Genomic DNA, 16,181 nt, shown 5'->3' with positions numbered 1-16,181 from the left:
CAGGGGCAGGAGTGATTTGTGGTGGCCAGAACCAGACGGGTCACTATCATGAGCAATAAATATATGCTTTTCGAGACATTCAGGCAATAGTATAAGCAGTTAAGATTAACTAACACAAAGCTTGCAAGTTTGCAACCCACAAGTGTATTTTGTCTGTCACAATTTAAGTGGTGAATTTAACTATTTGCACTGACCATGGGACCTCTGAGCCCAGAAATTAAGCAGAGGTAGAAGATTAGCTGATCTAACTGTTTTTGTTTAAAGGTCAAGCTGTAACAAGATCTGACCACCTAATATAATCAGCACATTCCAAGGAATCCAGGAATAAGAAACTAAGGGCAGAGTAATGCTAATTTCAAACCTCAAAGTAATGTGGTGGAATTTGCTTATTGGGTGAACCTGAGTTCGGGCGGTAACCTTTCCTCATAATTTCTAACACTTTTTGATCCCATAGGGTAACAGCTATAGTGCAAGATGGTGAGTTGCTCTAAAGCCAACAGATTAGCATAAGTTAAGATATAAAGAAGCATGCATATCAAGTGACCAGTATGAAGGATGGAATAGAAGGACCGTCGCGGTCCGAAGCCTGGACCCCAGCCTCCCAGTGTGAGTGAGGACCGGATCCTGACCAAGGGACCTTTCAGGTGACCCCTCGGACAGCATTGATCGGGGATGCCTGAATTTCGTGGAATAACTTGGTGTGCGCTGGCATTAAGAGACTGCCGATAAGTTGCCAACCCTACGTGGGAACTATTTGTCATTCGGTCTATGTGTTGTTATCATTCACTGTTAGCTCTTCATTACTGTACTATCTGTTTGTCGCATTAACCTTTCTGTTAACTGTTGTATGCATGGGCTATCAGTAAATTTGACTCTGCTTCATTCCCAACTCGCCTCCTCGATTCTGAACCCAGCAGCTTGCAGTGCCCAGGTGCGGGACTGTCCCATGCTATCCAGTCCCAGGCAGGTCCTGGTGGTGCAGGGCAGGGGAGGCGGGGGCAGAACCTGATGCTGTGGGGAGACAGGTTCCTCCTGTCCTGTCCCTCCTCCTGCCCTGTGGAGCCTGGGTTATGGGATCCCACAGCACCCAGACTGCCCACGGGGGTCATGCTAAGGGGTCACGGGGGGGAGTGTTTGGGCCCTGGAGGGCTGGGAGGGGCGCCCCCCACATGTGCGCACGTGCACAAATCCACCCCCCGCAGAGATCTGGGCTGGCGCATGCCCCCCCACCTGCCTCGCAGGACCTGCCTGGCACTCCATCCCCTGCCCAACTCCTCCCCTCCCCCTGGGGCCTCCATCCACCCCACTCCGTGCCCCCCAGACCTGTACGTGCAGGGAGCTGCTCTCCAGCCTTTCCCACTGCATTCATGGCCGGGTGCTTGTGTGCGGGCATGCGAGTGCTCTGGTACCCCTTGCATCCCACTCCCACCATCCCCTTGCACACTTGAACCTGCCTGCCTGCAAAAGAAAAGCACAGTTTCCTGATCCCTCTAGACACTGAATTTGGGACAAGTGTCCCGGGTCATACAGCCCAGGACTGGGATTTGAGGTTCCTATTTGGGCACTGTCCCACCCAATCAGGGAGCAGGGGCCACCCTAACTGCAGGGCTGGGGGAGGAGGGAGCAGCTGTTGGGCTGGGGAAGGGGTGGAGAGCTGCGGTTGCGCCACGTCGCCAGCCACCCTGGTGTCACTGGGGCTGGAGGGGAAGGGAGGATGGCTCCAAGACTGCTGGGAGTTGGGGTGGGCAGGATCATCAGGGCCAGGAAGACGGGGAGCTGGGAAAGGTGCCGGTCCCGAGTGTCGGATCCATGGCCAGATTTCGGCTGTCTCCTTTCCCACAGGTGCTCCTGGAGACCAGACACTGCCTACAGGCGACATGCATGAGCATAGAAAGAGCGAGAGCCCAGGTCCCCAGCCAGTGAGATCCCTCCTGGGGAGACGTGGCTGCTGTGCTAGAGCCCGTGGCAGCGGTGTGCCTTCCCTCCACGGCGGGAGCTGGCGGAGCAGGACCCAGGAGGTCTGCAGGCAGGGGCTGAGGGTGCAGAAGTCCCTCATGTCGTCCAGATCAGAGCCGGTCCACTGCCAACACCTGTGGGGGCAGGATGCGGTGCAGGCCATGCAGCCCCCTTGTCAGGCCAAGCTGCCCTCCGTGACCCCAGTGCTGGCACCGCGGGATGAGCTCCCCGACACAGAGCCCTGGCGCCGGCCCTTCCATGGCCTGCGCTACAGGGAAGCCGGGGGCCAACAGAAGATTTGCAGCTGCCTGCAGGAGCTCTGCCGGCGCTGGCTGGAGCCCCAGCGCCGCAGCAAGGAGCAGATGTTGGAGCTGGTGGTGCTGGAGCAGTTCCTGGCCATCCTACCCCAGGAGATGCAGAGCTGGGTGTGCAGGTGCCGCATGGAGACCTGCGCCCAGGCTGTGGCCCTGGCCGAGGGGTTTCAGTTTGGGCAAGCGGAGGACGAGAAGCTCCAGGTGAGAGCGTTTGTTTGGTGCCATCTGCACCTCCATGTGTTTGGGGGATGCTGCCTCCTAGATCCCAGCTCCCCAGTGACATTTACCTCGTCCCCAGCTCACGGTGCGTGTGGAGGTCGAGGAGGTGTCCTCAGACAAGATGCAGCCCCCTGGGGCCCTGCCGGAGCCTGGTCGCTCCTGGGTGCAGCAGCCGAAGGCCCGTGGTGAGGACAGGCATCTGGAGGAGGCAGGAGATCGGGAAACCCCAGAGCCCGAGAATGAGCTGCCTCATGTCGCCAAAGAGGAGCCCCCGCCCAGCCCAGAGCCAGGTCCTCACCAGCCTTTTTGATGTACAAGGTTAACCTGGGCTCAACACCCAAAGAGTAGCAGTTACCTCCCCACACCACCCGCCATTATTAGTGTTGGCTACTGGTTTTAGGCCAGTTGATTTGGGGGACAACTAAGTAGAAAACAGAGATGGGAGTGGGGTCACAGGCTCCAGACAGGTGCTGCAAGGGGGGAGAGTGAGCGGAGCGGACAGTAGCCGGTGGCTCCTGAACGAGTGCAAGCAGCCAGGGGCAGGTGAGTTGCGGGATGAAGTCCTGGCGTGCAGTTAGGAGCCTGAGTGCCTGTGCTGGGGTTGGGGCGAGCGGCTCCAATGCCTGCCCCTGCCCGGGACAGGGCCGCAAGGTTTGTAGCCGTGTGGCTGGGGTGGGGCAGGGCTCTGGTCCCGGGGGGTGGTCCCAGGCCAAGGCTGTTTCTCACTGCCTGCGCCGCTCCTCTCAGAAAGATGCTTCAGGTGACTGGCTCTTGCCGTGCTGCCACGGTCACAACCAGGGATCGAATTGCTGTTCTCAGGTCAGTGTTGTAATTATATCAATCAATAAGAGGCTGGTGCCGGTGATGCGGACATGAGAGTCCCCAGTGGTCTCTGGCTGGTCCAAGTGCAGTTAGCCCAGGCCTCCATCCTGCTGCAGGTCCCCAGGAGAGGGGAGACCTGGGACCTGTCGGCACGTGGAGGGTCCCCAGGTGGGTGCCTCGGACCAGACCCTTCCCCGGGCGAGGTGAGGAGCGGTGGGTCTCCCCTTTCCAGGGGCAGGAGGCCTGTTGTCCAGCATAGAAATCTCTCTGCCAGAACAGTTTGATGGGTCCGTGCTCCAGCAGGTCGGTGGCCCTTGTTCTCCTGGTGCCCTGGAAGCATGTCACGTGTCATGGAGTAGACTGACCCTCCATTTCGCGCCCACTCTGCCCCGACATGTGCACATGACCCGGCACCAGAATCCCTCCAGATCCTTTCCCAGGGAGCGATGCCACGATGCCGTGATCACCACGGGTGCTGGGACAGTTCCAGCAGCTCATCTCCAGGCTCTTGCCTGTGGGACACCGAGTCTCCTCCCCGCTCTTCCACACACTGCAGCCTCCAGCTCCCTTCAGCCCAGGCCAGGCCAGGAGACAAGCAAGGCTTTCCCCATGCCACCACCCCAGGGGTAACCTGTGCACTCTCTTACCCATCCACAGGTGCTGGGACCTTGAGCCGAGCAGATCAGCAGGCTCCCAAGGAAGGAGCAGTCAACCTGGAGCTGCAGAGACGCTTGGCAGGGAGTCAGGGACGGAGCGGCTCCCTGACACCTGGGCCAGACCAGCTGCAGGAGGGGCAGGGCAGGCCGGGGAAGCAGGGGGAGAGCATGGAGGTGAGCAGGGCACCGGCTCGAGGTGGGGGTGGGAGTGCAGCTGGGGCAGAGCCCAGGAGGAGCCAGGGGTGCTGTCAAGGGTTTGGGGAGCAGAGACCTGAAGAGTGACCGGGGGTGCTGGCAGAGGAAGGCCTGGTCAGAGTCCACCAGGCAGCCCGGGGCAGTGGTCTCTACAGCCGAGCCCAGCAAGTCCTCTCCCCCTGGCTAGGCTGGGGAGCACAGAGGGGCTCTGCAGCCAATGCCAGCAGGGTCCCCCCAGCACATCAGTTTGGCAGGAGTGCGCAGCACACCTGGCTGCTGATTCTTTGTATTGGGGTGAGGCGAGGCAGAAGCTGGGGTGATTTGCAGCTTACAGACTAACTGAATCAGAGGCACAGCACAGGTTTTTTCGATTCCACACTCATTTGATGAGTTCGAATTGAAGGCTGCGCACAGACCAGACTGTTAAATAGAGAGAGTCTTTTGAATACCAAGTGCAGGGGACAGCACGGTGGGAAGGGGGACAGTGCTGGGAGAGGGGATGTAAGTAAAGACCCCCCACACAAAGGGGACACAACAGCTAATCTCGTTAGTTGGACAAGACTCCACAGTCCTCGTGTGGACCACGCTTAGCACAGCCCAGCCTGCAGATGATTTCTGGCTGCACAGCTCCGTGTTGAGGTTCGTTTTGAAGTGTCTGGCGTAAGGACAGCTGCTCTGAGGTCAGCACTGGGCAGTGCAGGGAGGTGAAAGTGTCCTGGCACAAGCCTTTGTCTCTTCCTGGACCAGATGTCACCAGCAGGGCCGGGGGGACTGTGGGGCACCAGCAGGGGAGGGGGATCTACGGGTAGGGAGCAGTTTTTTCTGTTACGAGAGAATTTGCAGTTTTTAAACAGAGAAAACCAGGGTCCCTGCATATCATGTGCCGGCGGAGCAGCGTACCCCTGCCTGTCCTGGCTAAGCGTGCACAGTGCTGTAGTGCAGAGCGAGTGCAGACAGGGCGGGGGGCAGCTAGGGCAGCAGACACTGATGGTGTAACGCTTGTGCCTGCAGCTCCGGGAGGTGTTTGAGGACGTGGCAGTGTATTTCACACAGAAGCAGTGGGAGCTGCTGGAAGAGGAAGACAAGGGGCTTTACCGGGACCAGATGCTGAGGAACTACCGAGCCCTCGTTTCCCTGGGTAAAGCTCTGGTTCTTGCTTTGCCCTGGAGCCATGTGAGCTCTGAAGTGGTGTTGTCTTCTCCCTGGTTTTAACGGTCTCGTCCTCATGAATGTTTGGCCGGTGGCTGAAATCCCTTTGCTCCCCACTGCTCTGTCCATGATCAGACCTCTTGCATTTCATACTTGTGCATGTGCCTGCTTCATTTGATGCAGCCGCCTTCCTTGGAGTCTTCCCCCTTGATAACATGTTTTCCCTTTGCCTTCTCACCGTGATCAAATCGTGTGTCATTCGTTGTGGCTCAAAATGCACTAACAGCTGTTCCTTGGGCAGTTATCCCGAGCTCCTCCCTCTCTTGCCTAGCGTGTCCTGTCCAAACTCATTTCCACTCATTTGCACTGGTGTTTGCCTTCCTGTGACCATCCGTCCACTGCCTGGATGAAAAGGGTCATCCTCTTCTCCCTCCTCTTCCTTCCCTTTCCGCCTAAATGTCCATCATCCCTTGTTCATCAAGTCCTTAGTATAATCCTGGAGTTCATTGGCTCCTTTCCCCAAATTTTAGTTGCTTATTCTGTGTCCAGTACCAGTGGATAAACTCTGCTTAACCACTGCCCAAGCAGGATATCGAGGCCCCGCCCCTGACTTAATCTGCCGCATCCAGCGAGGAGAGGTGGAGCTCTGGGACGGTGATGATGAGGACTGTGGGGAAATCTCGAGGTCGGAGGACCTGCGGCCAGGTGAGTTGTGGCTGTCTCCTCCACCCAGATCCCCTCTCCCAAATGCTCCATGCCCAGGGTGAAAGGGAGCCTGGAAACTGCAGACCTCCCGGTGCTGCCATCCCCGGTGCTGACCTCAAAGAGCTTATGCTGTCACGTGTGCAGACAGGTGTTGTTCCACGCCCTGAAATTCAAACTGTGGAAACTGTTACCAACAGGATTTTTTTTGCCAAAGACCCTCAATGTTTGATGTGGCCCCTTGCTGATTTCATATCCAGTGATATGTCCCTGCAATATGACCCGACAAGTGGCTCCATTACAGCAGACATTACAGCAGAGACCTTTGGTGGTGCCGGCCTCGTGTCCTGCGTTGGGGGTGGGAGATGTTTGTTTCTGGCTTTCCCTGTGTTCACGTAGAAATTGCACGACTGTCCCCCCAACTCCCCAGAGTGAGAGCATGCACACAACCCCCTCTTCCTTTGTTTGTCCGCTGCTTCAATAATGTTCTCTTGCCAAATTGCCTAATCTTCAAGTTCCTTACCAGCCAAACAGTTTTTCCCCAGTGATAATTATGGGTAAGCCTTTTAATCTCTTCCAGTACTCAAATAATGGTATTCTTTAATATTTAAGATGGCTTTTTAGATCAGACAAACATCCCATGATCAGGGTTTTTGGGGACCAGACATGTTGTCGGGAATTCTGCCCCTTCTATAAAACAAGCAAAATTTTCCTTCTTGTTTCAAATGGATTGCTTGGTGCCATGGGAGCACTACCAGTGCCCCTCTGCCCTGCAAGATGCTGGAGGAATGCTAAGGGTCAACGGGAAACCAAGCAAAGCGTAACAGTGAAAACAAACGGTTAATCACCCTTCTCAAACTTTGGCATGACTGATATTTTTGAGGCCCAGGAGACCATGCTCCAGGGATGTACCATTTTCTGTAGCCACTTTGCAGATATTCCAGAACCCATCCAGAAGCAGAGCTTACGTTTCATTCTCTATCATACTTCCCAGCACAGCCACATACAGCAATAACGGTACACAAACACAGCCAAGCAAGCAAGACAATTACTATGTGAAGCTCGAATCTTCTTTGTACCAAGTGAACTTCTTGATGATTCACTGCTGGTCCACATCCTGGAAAACACAAAGACAAAAACGGGAAGGGCTTAACCTCCTTTAAATTAGTTCGTGTCATAGGATCACTTTTCACACTGTGGCTGGCTTGGCCCTGGGCCTGCTGCAGCTCCTTCACCGATTCCCCTCTTTGCAGCTTCAGAGGCTGCTTTTTTAGCCACCTTTTCTGCTTCAAGTGACAGCTGCTGCAAGGTGTACCGTGTCACACAGCTTCCCTCCTTGGCTTGCACCAGGGGCTTTCTGTTGGGGATGGCTCCCCCTATCCTTTTCCCAGCAAAAAGTAACCCACAGGATAGTGGGAGCCAAAGTTTTCAGGTGCTCTGCACTCACCTTTCTCAGAGTGGCAACAAGTGGCATTTTGTAGAGACAGCCGTGCCACAAGTAGCTCCACCACACTAACCAGTCCCAGGAGGGTGTGGTTTTCAGGCCCTACACAGGAGTAATTTTTAGGCTCTTCTGCCCTATTTATCTTCACCCCTCATGGGCAAAGTCTCTCACTTCTGGGCTTTTTGCCCCCCCAGCCATTCTTTTTAGACAAGAGAGGCTGGGGCTGTCCCTGGTGTCTCCTGGTCCGGTTGACCTGAAGCACCAGACGTGTGTAATCGTGGGCTCGAGCTGCATGAAGAGGGTCTGTGGAGTGGGTGGGATTCAGAAGATTTCATGTTGTGGCTGGAACTGAATCCCCCACTGTTTGCACCAGAATCTCCCCTGTGCCGTTTCTTCTCTGGGGCCCCGACTGTCACAAAGTCCGAGGCTCAGCCCACAATTCATGTGGGGGGTCATGCCAAGGCCTTCGTCCCAGTGCAGATTCCTGTGGTGTGCAGGCTGCCTGGCATTCATTAGCAGAGGAAAGGTCCATGGGCTCATTCCCTGCATCAGACTTTGCTCCTGAAACAGGTAGGAAGGTGATCACTGCTCTCAATCCTCCACTCCCAGAACATTTCTTGGAGGGATGATGCATGAAACATGATAGGTTTTGCTACTAAGCAGTGTAAGGCAGTGCTCCCCACACACTCCTGACTGGTGACAAGCCCCAGAAATGCACAGGGGAGAAGCCATATCAGTGCTCTGAGTGTGGGAAGAGCTTCACCCAGTCCTCCACCCTGGCCCAGCACCAGCGCGTCCACACAGGGGAGAAGCCATATCAGTGCTCTGAGTGTGGGAAGAGCTTCACCCAGTCCTCCACCCTGGCCCAGCACCAGTGCACCCACACAGGGGAGAAGCCATATCAGTGCTCTGAGTGTGGGAAGAGCTTCACCCAGTCCTCCACCCTGGCCAGACAGAAGCGCGTCCACACGGGGGAGAAGCCATATCAGTGCTCTCAGTGTGGGAAGAGCTTCAGTTATTCCTTGTCCCTGGCCAGCCACATGCTCGTTCACACGGGAGAGAAGCCATATCAGTGCTCTCAGTGTGGGAAGAGCTTTGGTTATTCCTCCTCCCTGGCCAACCATATGCTCATTCACATGAGAGAGAAGCCTTATCAGTGCTCTGAATGTGCAAAGAGCTTCACTCGCTTCTTCGGTCTGGCCCAGCACCAGCGTGTCCACACAGGAAAGAAGCCATAGCAATGTTCTTAGTGTGGGAAGAATTTCAGCATCCTCTCCAGCTTGGCCCAGCACCAGCGCATGCACAAAGGGGAGAAGCCACATCATTGCTCTTAGTGTGGGAAGAGCTTCACCTCCTCCTGCAGCCTGTGCTGAATGGCAGTGCATCTACACAGCGGAGAAGTTACATCGGTGCTCTCAGTGTTGGAAAAACTTCACCCATCTCTAATTCTGCCAGCAGTGCAGAAAGGCCTTGGATGTCTGCGTGCTCAGCACCCACCAGTGGCTGCATTCAGACAAGCACCCTCATGCTGGTGGCCTGCAGAAAGGGTTCCCCCAGACTTTGTCTCATGTAAGGTTCAGTGGGAGTCCAGAGCCCAGACACTGCCCCCCAGGGTATAGCGGGGCAGGGCTAAGAGGAAACACCTCAGGCAGAGGTCAGCCCCGGTGTGGGGGAAGAAGATGAGATGATCTTTGCATCAGCCTTGGAGCCTGTGCATTCCCCATCGTTCTCTAAAAGTACTCCCAGGGGAAGAAGTGCCTTCACACTAGGGTGCCCTCCCCCAGGCAGCTGATGACACCCACGGACCTTCCTCGAATGCCACCCAGCTTTCTCCTTCCTCCTAGTCCAGGGCTTCTGGTATATGAGCCCCTGAGTGGCAGAGAGGAGTGCTTTTATGGCGGGGGAAACATTCCCTATCCTCCTCCCTGACCTCACCTTTCCTCACCACCACATCACCCCTCTTCCAGACCTGCCCATGCCCAGTGGGGTCTGCAAGGAGCTGCTTCTGCCACCTCCGGAGCCTTTCTGTCCTGTTTTCCTTTTCAGCCTCTGCAGATCTGTGCACCACGGGGTGAGGGCTGCTCCCCTGCCCTCCTCCCCTTCCTTGTATTCTCTCTCATGCATTCCCTGCTACTAAAGCTCGAGAACTGGACATTCCACCTGTGGAAATAAATTTAGCTAGGCTCCTAACTTGACTAAGAAAAGAGAGAGACCGGGGTGCTGATTCTTCGTATTTCAGAAAAATATTCTAAGATAAGAAAATCCTGCATGCTTTGTTTTCATCGTGATATATTACCCTGTGTGCAGATGTTAGGTTTTTTTTCTCTTTGAGAGCCAGAGACTGATAACGGTTCCTATAAACGCAGTGTTTCCCTTTTCTTTAAGTAAACTGGCTGTTTCATAGATTTCATACATTTCGTAGACATTAAGGCTGGAAGGCACCTCGGGAGATCATCAAGTCCAGCCCCCTGCCCAAAAGGCAGGAAGTCAGCTGGGATCATAGGATCCCAGCAAGTTAAGCATCCAATTTATTCTTGAAGGTGTTCAATGTAGGTGCTTGAACAACCTCCACTGGCAGACTGTCCCGGACCTTGGGGGCTCGGACAGTAAAGAAATTCGTCCTTATGTCCAGCCTGAAACAGTCTTGCAGGAGTTTGTGACCGTTAGACCTCGTCATCCCTTGGGGCGCTCTGGTGAACAAACATTCCCCCAGATCCTGGTGGTCACCCCTGATAAACTTATAAGTGGCCATCAGGTCACCCCTGAGCCTGCGCTTTTCCAGGCTAAAGAGTCCCATGGCTCTCAGCCTGTCATCGTAAGATCTGTTTTCCTGACCTCTGATCATGTCCGTGGCTCTGCTCTGGACTCTCTCAAGCTTCTCCACATCCTTTTTGAATTGTGGAGCCCAAAACTGGACGCAGTACTCCAGCTGCGGCCTCACCAAGGCCGAGTACAAGGGGAGAATGACGTCCCGGGATTTGCTCGAGAAGCACCTATGGATGCACGCCAGCATTTTGGTGGCTTTACTAGCCGCAGCATCGCATTGCAGGCTCATGTTTATTTTGTGGTCAATGATGACCCGCAAGTCTTTTTCTTCTGTAGTGCTATCCAACGTAGCACTGCCAAGCCTATAAGGATGCTGCAGGTTTTTCCTCCCAAGGTGGAGAACCTTGCATTTTTCGGTGTTAAACACCATGAGGTTCTCGTCTGCCCATTTGCTGAGCTTGTCCAGGTCAGCCTAGATCACCCGCCTGTCTTCTGGCGTGGATGCTTTGCCCCAAAGTTTGGTGTCATCGGCGAACTTGGCCAGTCCACTCCTGACTCCAATGTCCATATCGTTAATGAAGATATTGAACAGTATGGGTCCCAGGACAGAGCCTTGAGGGACCCCACTGGTCGCAGGGCACCACGATGAGTGACTGCCATCAATCACAACCCTCTGGGTCCGAGCCAATTTCCCAGCCAGCGGATCGTGGTGGAGCCAAGGCCACAACTGGCCAGTTTGGCCAAGAGGTGATCATGGCATACCAGATCAAAAGCTTTTTTGAAGTCAAGATATATGACATCAATCTCTTGTCCCTTGTCCAGGTGATAGGTCACCTGGTCATAGAAGGAAATGAGATTGGTCAAACAAGACCTACCCGCAACAAACCCGTGCTGGCTACCCCTTAGGATGTTAGCCTGGGCCAGTCCCTCAAGGATGGCCTCCTTAATAAACTTTTCTAGGATCTTCCCCAGGATAGAAGTCAGGCTAATGGGCCTGTAGTTAGCCGGATCCATTCTCCTCCCTTTCTTGAAGATCGGCACCACGTTGGCCTTCTTCCAGTCTTCGGGCACTACACCAGAGCGCCAGGAGTTTTCAAAGACCCTTGCCAGGGGCTGGGCTATGACGCTCGCCAGCTTCTTGACTACCCTGGGGTGCAGATTATCACAGCCGGCTGACTTGAAGGTATCCAGCTTCTCAAGGTGTTCCTTCACGAGGTCAGCATTGATGGAGGGTAGGGGATCCCCCTCACCCAGATTTCCCTGTCCCATAGCAGGCATGGGCATCCCGTGTGACTGATGAAAGACTGACGCAAAGTACCTATTTAATAGGTTGGCTTTTTCCTGGGGGTCAGTTGTCAGTTGCCCCATCTGGTGTAGCAGGGGTCCAACATTGCCCTGTGTGTCTGCGTGTGTCAGACCAGTGATTTACTCCTGTTTGTTTCACCAAGGTCGTATTTATTTTCATTCTTGGTCTTAAATATAAATATAAAACTTAAATATAAACTTATAGAGTTGGAGAATTCGTTTGAAACAGGCAAGTGGGTGACCCCCCTTGTTGTAGGGGATTCTCCCTGTGATCACAGTGTAGCCCTAAATAAAGGAAGGCTGGCTCTGTCCGTTCTGATTCAACCACAACGTGAAGTTTGATTTCTTCCACACACCCCTGTGGTGGATCTCTGTGTCCTTTCCCAAGGTGTGCAATGGGAACAGACCTGGGTCCACAACCCTTTCTGGGGAAGATCTCTCTGTGCCTTCCCAGACCCTTCCCTTTCTAAGTGATTCACCATGTTGGTGTCACTGGGTATAACCGTGGGTAACTCAGAGGGATGGAAGACCATGAGCGTTGATGAAGTTCTTCTGATCCGGGCTCAGAGAAGCCAGGACCCCCCCTTTTGCCCAACCTTTGTAACCCTTTCTATGGCGCCTGTAATCTCCTGTCCTTCTGGAAAGCAGGCGAGCTAAAACTGTTATCTTATAGTTTCATAGTTTGTATGGTCGGAAGCGACCTGAGCAGATCATCTAGTCCGACCCCCTGCCATGGCAGGAAAGAGTACTGGGGTCAAATGACCCCAGCAAGATGTTCATCTGACCTCCTCTTAAATACCCTCAGGAAGCTGGTTCCAGACCCTAGCCGCCCTGACTGTGAAGTAGCGCCTCCTGATATCTAACCTAAACCTACCCTCTGCCAGCTTGTGACCGTTATTCCTGGTCACTCCTGGCGGTGCTCGGGGGAACAGGGACTTCCCCAGTGCCTGCTGATCCCCCCTGACTAGTTTGTAACAGGCCACAAGATCCCCCCTCAGCCTTCTCTTGTGGAGGCTAAGCAGGTTCAGGTCCCGCAGCCTCTCCTCGTAGGGCCTGCCCTGTTGTCCCCCAATCATGTGAGTGTCCTCCTCTGGACCCTCTCCATGCTGTCCACATCCCTCTTGAAGCGCGGTGCCCAGAACTGGATGCAGTACTCCAGCTGCGGCATGACCAATGCTGCATAGAAAGGAAGGATCACCTCCTTGGACCTCCTCAAGATGCATCTGTGGATGCATGCCAAAGTGCGGTTGGCCTTCCTTACTGCCTCTCCACACTGCCGGCCCATGTTCATCTTGGAGTCAACAATGACACCCAGATCGCTTTCCGCCTCCATGCTGACAAGAGGGGAGTTCCCCAACCTGTAGGTATGGTGCCGGTTGTTCCTCCTGAGGTGCATCACCTTGCACCTGTCTGTGTTGAAACCCATCCTATTCTCGTCTGCCCACCCTTGTAACCTGTCTAGGTCTGATTGCAGCCTGTTGCATCCTTCCAATGTTCCCATGTCCCCCACATCTTAGTGTCATCAGCAAATTTGAACAGGTGCTTTTTACCCCCTCGTCCAAATCGCTGATGAAGATGTTGAACAGTGCGGGCCCGAGGACCGAGCCCTGCGGAACCCCACTGCCCACGTCCTTCCAGGTTGAGAAGGACCCATCCACTCCCACCCTCTGTGGAATGCAAGGGCACCGCTCGGCGAGAGAAGGGAGGAGGGAAAGGGGAGGAAGAGGGAGGCCAGCTGGTGAAAAATCACTGATAGTAAACTGACCAGGTTATAAAAAATCCCACGGCTGCAGGGTTAAGTGCGCAGGATTTGAGACCATACAGTCTCCCTGTGCCTTTTATTTGAGCTCAAATAAACTCTGTCTGCTTCTCCCCCCAGTGTGTTTATTTGGCGTGACGCACACCGGGCAACGAACCCAATTGTTGCCTCCCTCGGGCACCTTGTGCCGGCAACAGTTTTTGGCGCCCAATGTGGGGCTCGAGGCTAACATTTCGCCTTGCCCGGATCCCTCCTGGGGTCAACGACTTGCGGCAACAACTGATGCCCAGTAGGTACCAGTGGTTTCATCGGGGGCCTCGGCAGAGACGTGGTTAGACTCCGACAGGATCGGTAGTTGTCAGTGTTGAGTCTCAGCATTCCCCCCCAACCACTGTAATGCCAGAATCGGCATCCCCTTTGGCTTTGACACCTCCACCATATAAAGGTCAGATGCCCCCGGTTCCAGAGATCCCTCCCTCAGTGGGATTTTATCCTTTACTTACTGAAACTGTAATAGCCCGGCCTGGGGCAGATGGGTGTGCAGCCCAGACCATGCAAGTATACACCCATGTACCTTTTAACCCGGTGGACCTGGCGGCTTTTAAGGCACAGGCTGGAGAATTTTCAACTAGCCTGAGTAAGTTTATCTCTGTCTTTGAGGGATGTTTAGCTAGTCACAAGCCTGATTGGGACGATTGTAATATCCTTATGCGAACTTATTATCTGAAGTAGAGCGGAATCAAGTTTATTTCCAAAGCAAGGGAGGAAGCACAGCGGAGGCATGAAAGGGATCCTGTCAATGTTCCTGGTCTGGCAGATGTGGTTCCCCTAGCAGACCCTAGATGGGACCCTAACAACGCTGTGGATCATACCCGTCTTACCTCTTACAAAAAGAAGGAAGATTTAATGGGTATGTCTGTAGCACAAATCCTGGAGACTGCAAACAAGGCGTATACCCTCAGAAAGGAAGAAGAGGACAAAAGACAAGTGTGAATGCTAGTAGCAGCAGCACAGGCCGGAGTCAGAGAAAGGCCACAAGAAGGTGGGAGAGGCAGAGGTATAAGGGGTCATGGGCGCCCTGGCCCACAAGAAAAACGCCTGGGATGGAGCCAGTGTGCCTTATTCTGGCAAGAGGGACACTGGGAGAATGAATGCCCAGACTGCACTCCTGTAATGGCAGTGGAAGGACAGGAGTAGGGGTGTCAGGGGAAACAGACCACCCCACCCCGCGAACCCCGAGTAAATATGTGGGTGGGGAACTCAGAAATTGATTTTTTGGTAGGCTCTGGGGCAGCACGGACCGCTGTAAATCAACCTCTCCAACTTCCAGTAGCGGACTCTGTCACTGTGGTGAGTGCCACGGGAAAAAAGACTCAGTGCCCAGGGTATGCTCCTGCAGAATGGGCTCTGGGAGACCGGGCTCTCTCTCACAAATTGGTCTACCTTCCAGATTGCCCAACACCCCTGCTAGGACGAGACCTGCTTTGTCCATTAGGTGCATCTCTGCATTTTACCCAGGATGAAATAACCCTCGCATTGCCCCCTGAAAATGCATGGATAATGACCCTCGTGGTTTAACCCTCGGCTATGAACGCCCCCCCGGAGTGGAGCCAGTGGGAAGACCAGGTATACCCTTTGGTATGGGCAAAGGGGGTCCCTGGAAAGGCTACACATCAAACCCCCTTTAACATCCAACTACTGCAGGGAAAAGGTCCAGTACGAATCAAGCAGTACCCAATCAAAAGGGAAGCCAGAGAGGGACTGCAAGAGCCTATAGACCGTTTCCTAAAGTACGGCATACTGCGAGAGTGTCAGTCAGCCGGGAACACTCCTCTCTTGCCTGTACTAAAGCCTGATGGCACATATCAACTGGTGCAGGACCTAAGGGTGGTTAACGAACGGGTTAAAACTATTCATCCCCTTGTCCCAAACCCGTATAACTTGCTGGCCTCCATAGGCGGGCAGTATACTCATTTCTCAGTTCTTGATTTGAAAGACGCTTTCTTTATGATTCCAGTTGACCCCCCCTCACAGGAGATATTCTCTTTTGAATGGGAGGGCAGAAAAAGGGTTAAGAAACAACTTTGTTGGGCAGTATTAGCCCAGGGATTTAAGAACTCTCCTACACTTTTTGGCCAGTCCTTAGCTAAAGACTTGGAGGAGTGGAATAATGAGCGTGAAGTGCTCTTGTTACAATATGTGGATGATTTATTAATTGCTGCCGTAGATTTAAACTCTTGCCTTAACACCACTGTAAGCCTCCTGAACTTTATTGGACTTCGAGGATATCGGGTGGCTCAAAATAAAGCTCAAATTGCCCCCCCTGAAGTATGATACCTGGGATTTCACATAAGGCAGGGGGAGCACCAGGTTTCAAGTGGACAAAAGGAGGCTATATGCCAGGTTCCCACCCTAAGCAACCGTAAGTGGCTCAGGGCGTTTGTCGGCATGGCAGGTTTTTGCAGAATATGGATCCCTAAATTTGGACTATGGACAAAACCACTATATGACTGTGTAAAAGGGGCAGACCATGACCCCTTTCATTGGACTTCAAAAGCCGACAAGGCATTTAAAATACTAAAAAGGAAACTAATGACAGCCCCCGCCCTGGGTTTACCGGACCTTTCTAAACCTTTCCAATTGTATGGGCATGAACGAAAAGGGATGGCTCTGGGAGTGCTTACTCAATTGTTGGGGGCATGGAAATGTCCCGTTGCTTATTTCTCCAAACAGCTTGATCCAGTCGCCAAGGGATGGCCAGCGTGTTTACGAGCAGTTGTGGCAACTGCCTTAGTACTTGAGGAAGCTGAAAAGTTAACGCTGGGAGGAGTCGTGCAGGTGTATACCCCACATATGGTCCAGGCTCTGCTAGACGCGAAGGGGGGTCTCTGGCT

At 53.8% G+C, this 16,181-nt stretch overlaps 1 protein-coding gene across 1 annotated transcript; it reads left to right on the top strand.

Annotated features, from left to right (window-relative positions):
- Window positions 1-1,847: 1,847 nt before the first annotated feature.
- Window positions 1,848-8,896, top strand: LOC149875562 (uncharacterized). The gene is made up of 3 exons (XM_090055874.1): window positions 1,848-2,471; window positions 2,569-2,779; window positions 8,178-8,896. Exons 1-3 carry the CDS (start codon window positions 1,878-1,880, stop codon window positions 8,693-8,695), a joined length of 1,323 nt encoding a protein of 440 aa, XP_089912000.1. The 5' UTR covers window positions 1,848-1,877; the 3' UTR covers window positions 8,696-8,896.
- Window positions 8,897-16,181: the final 7,285 nt, after the last annotated feature.

This window comes from Crocodylus siamensis, chromosome 1 (genome assembly GCF_052110815.1).
Source record: "Crocodylus siamensis isolate JL-2025a chromosome 1, ASM5211081v1, whole genome shotgun sequence".
Classification (NCBI taxonomy): Eukaryota; Metazoa; Chordata; order Crocodylia; family Crocodylidae; genus Crocodylus; species Crocodylus siamensis.
This window is presented reverse-complemented; position numbering and strand designations above follow the sequence as displayed.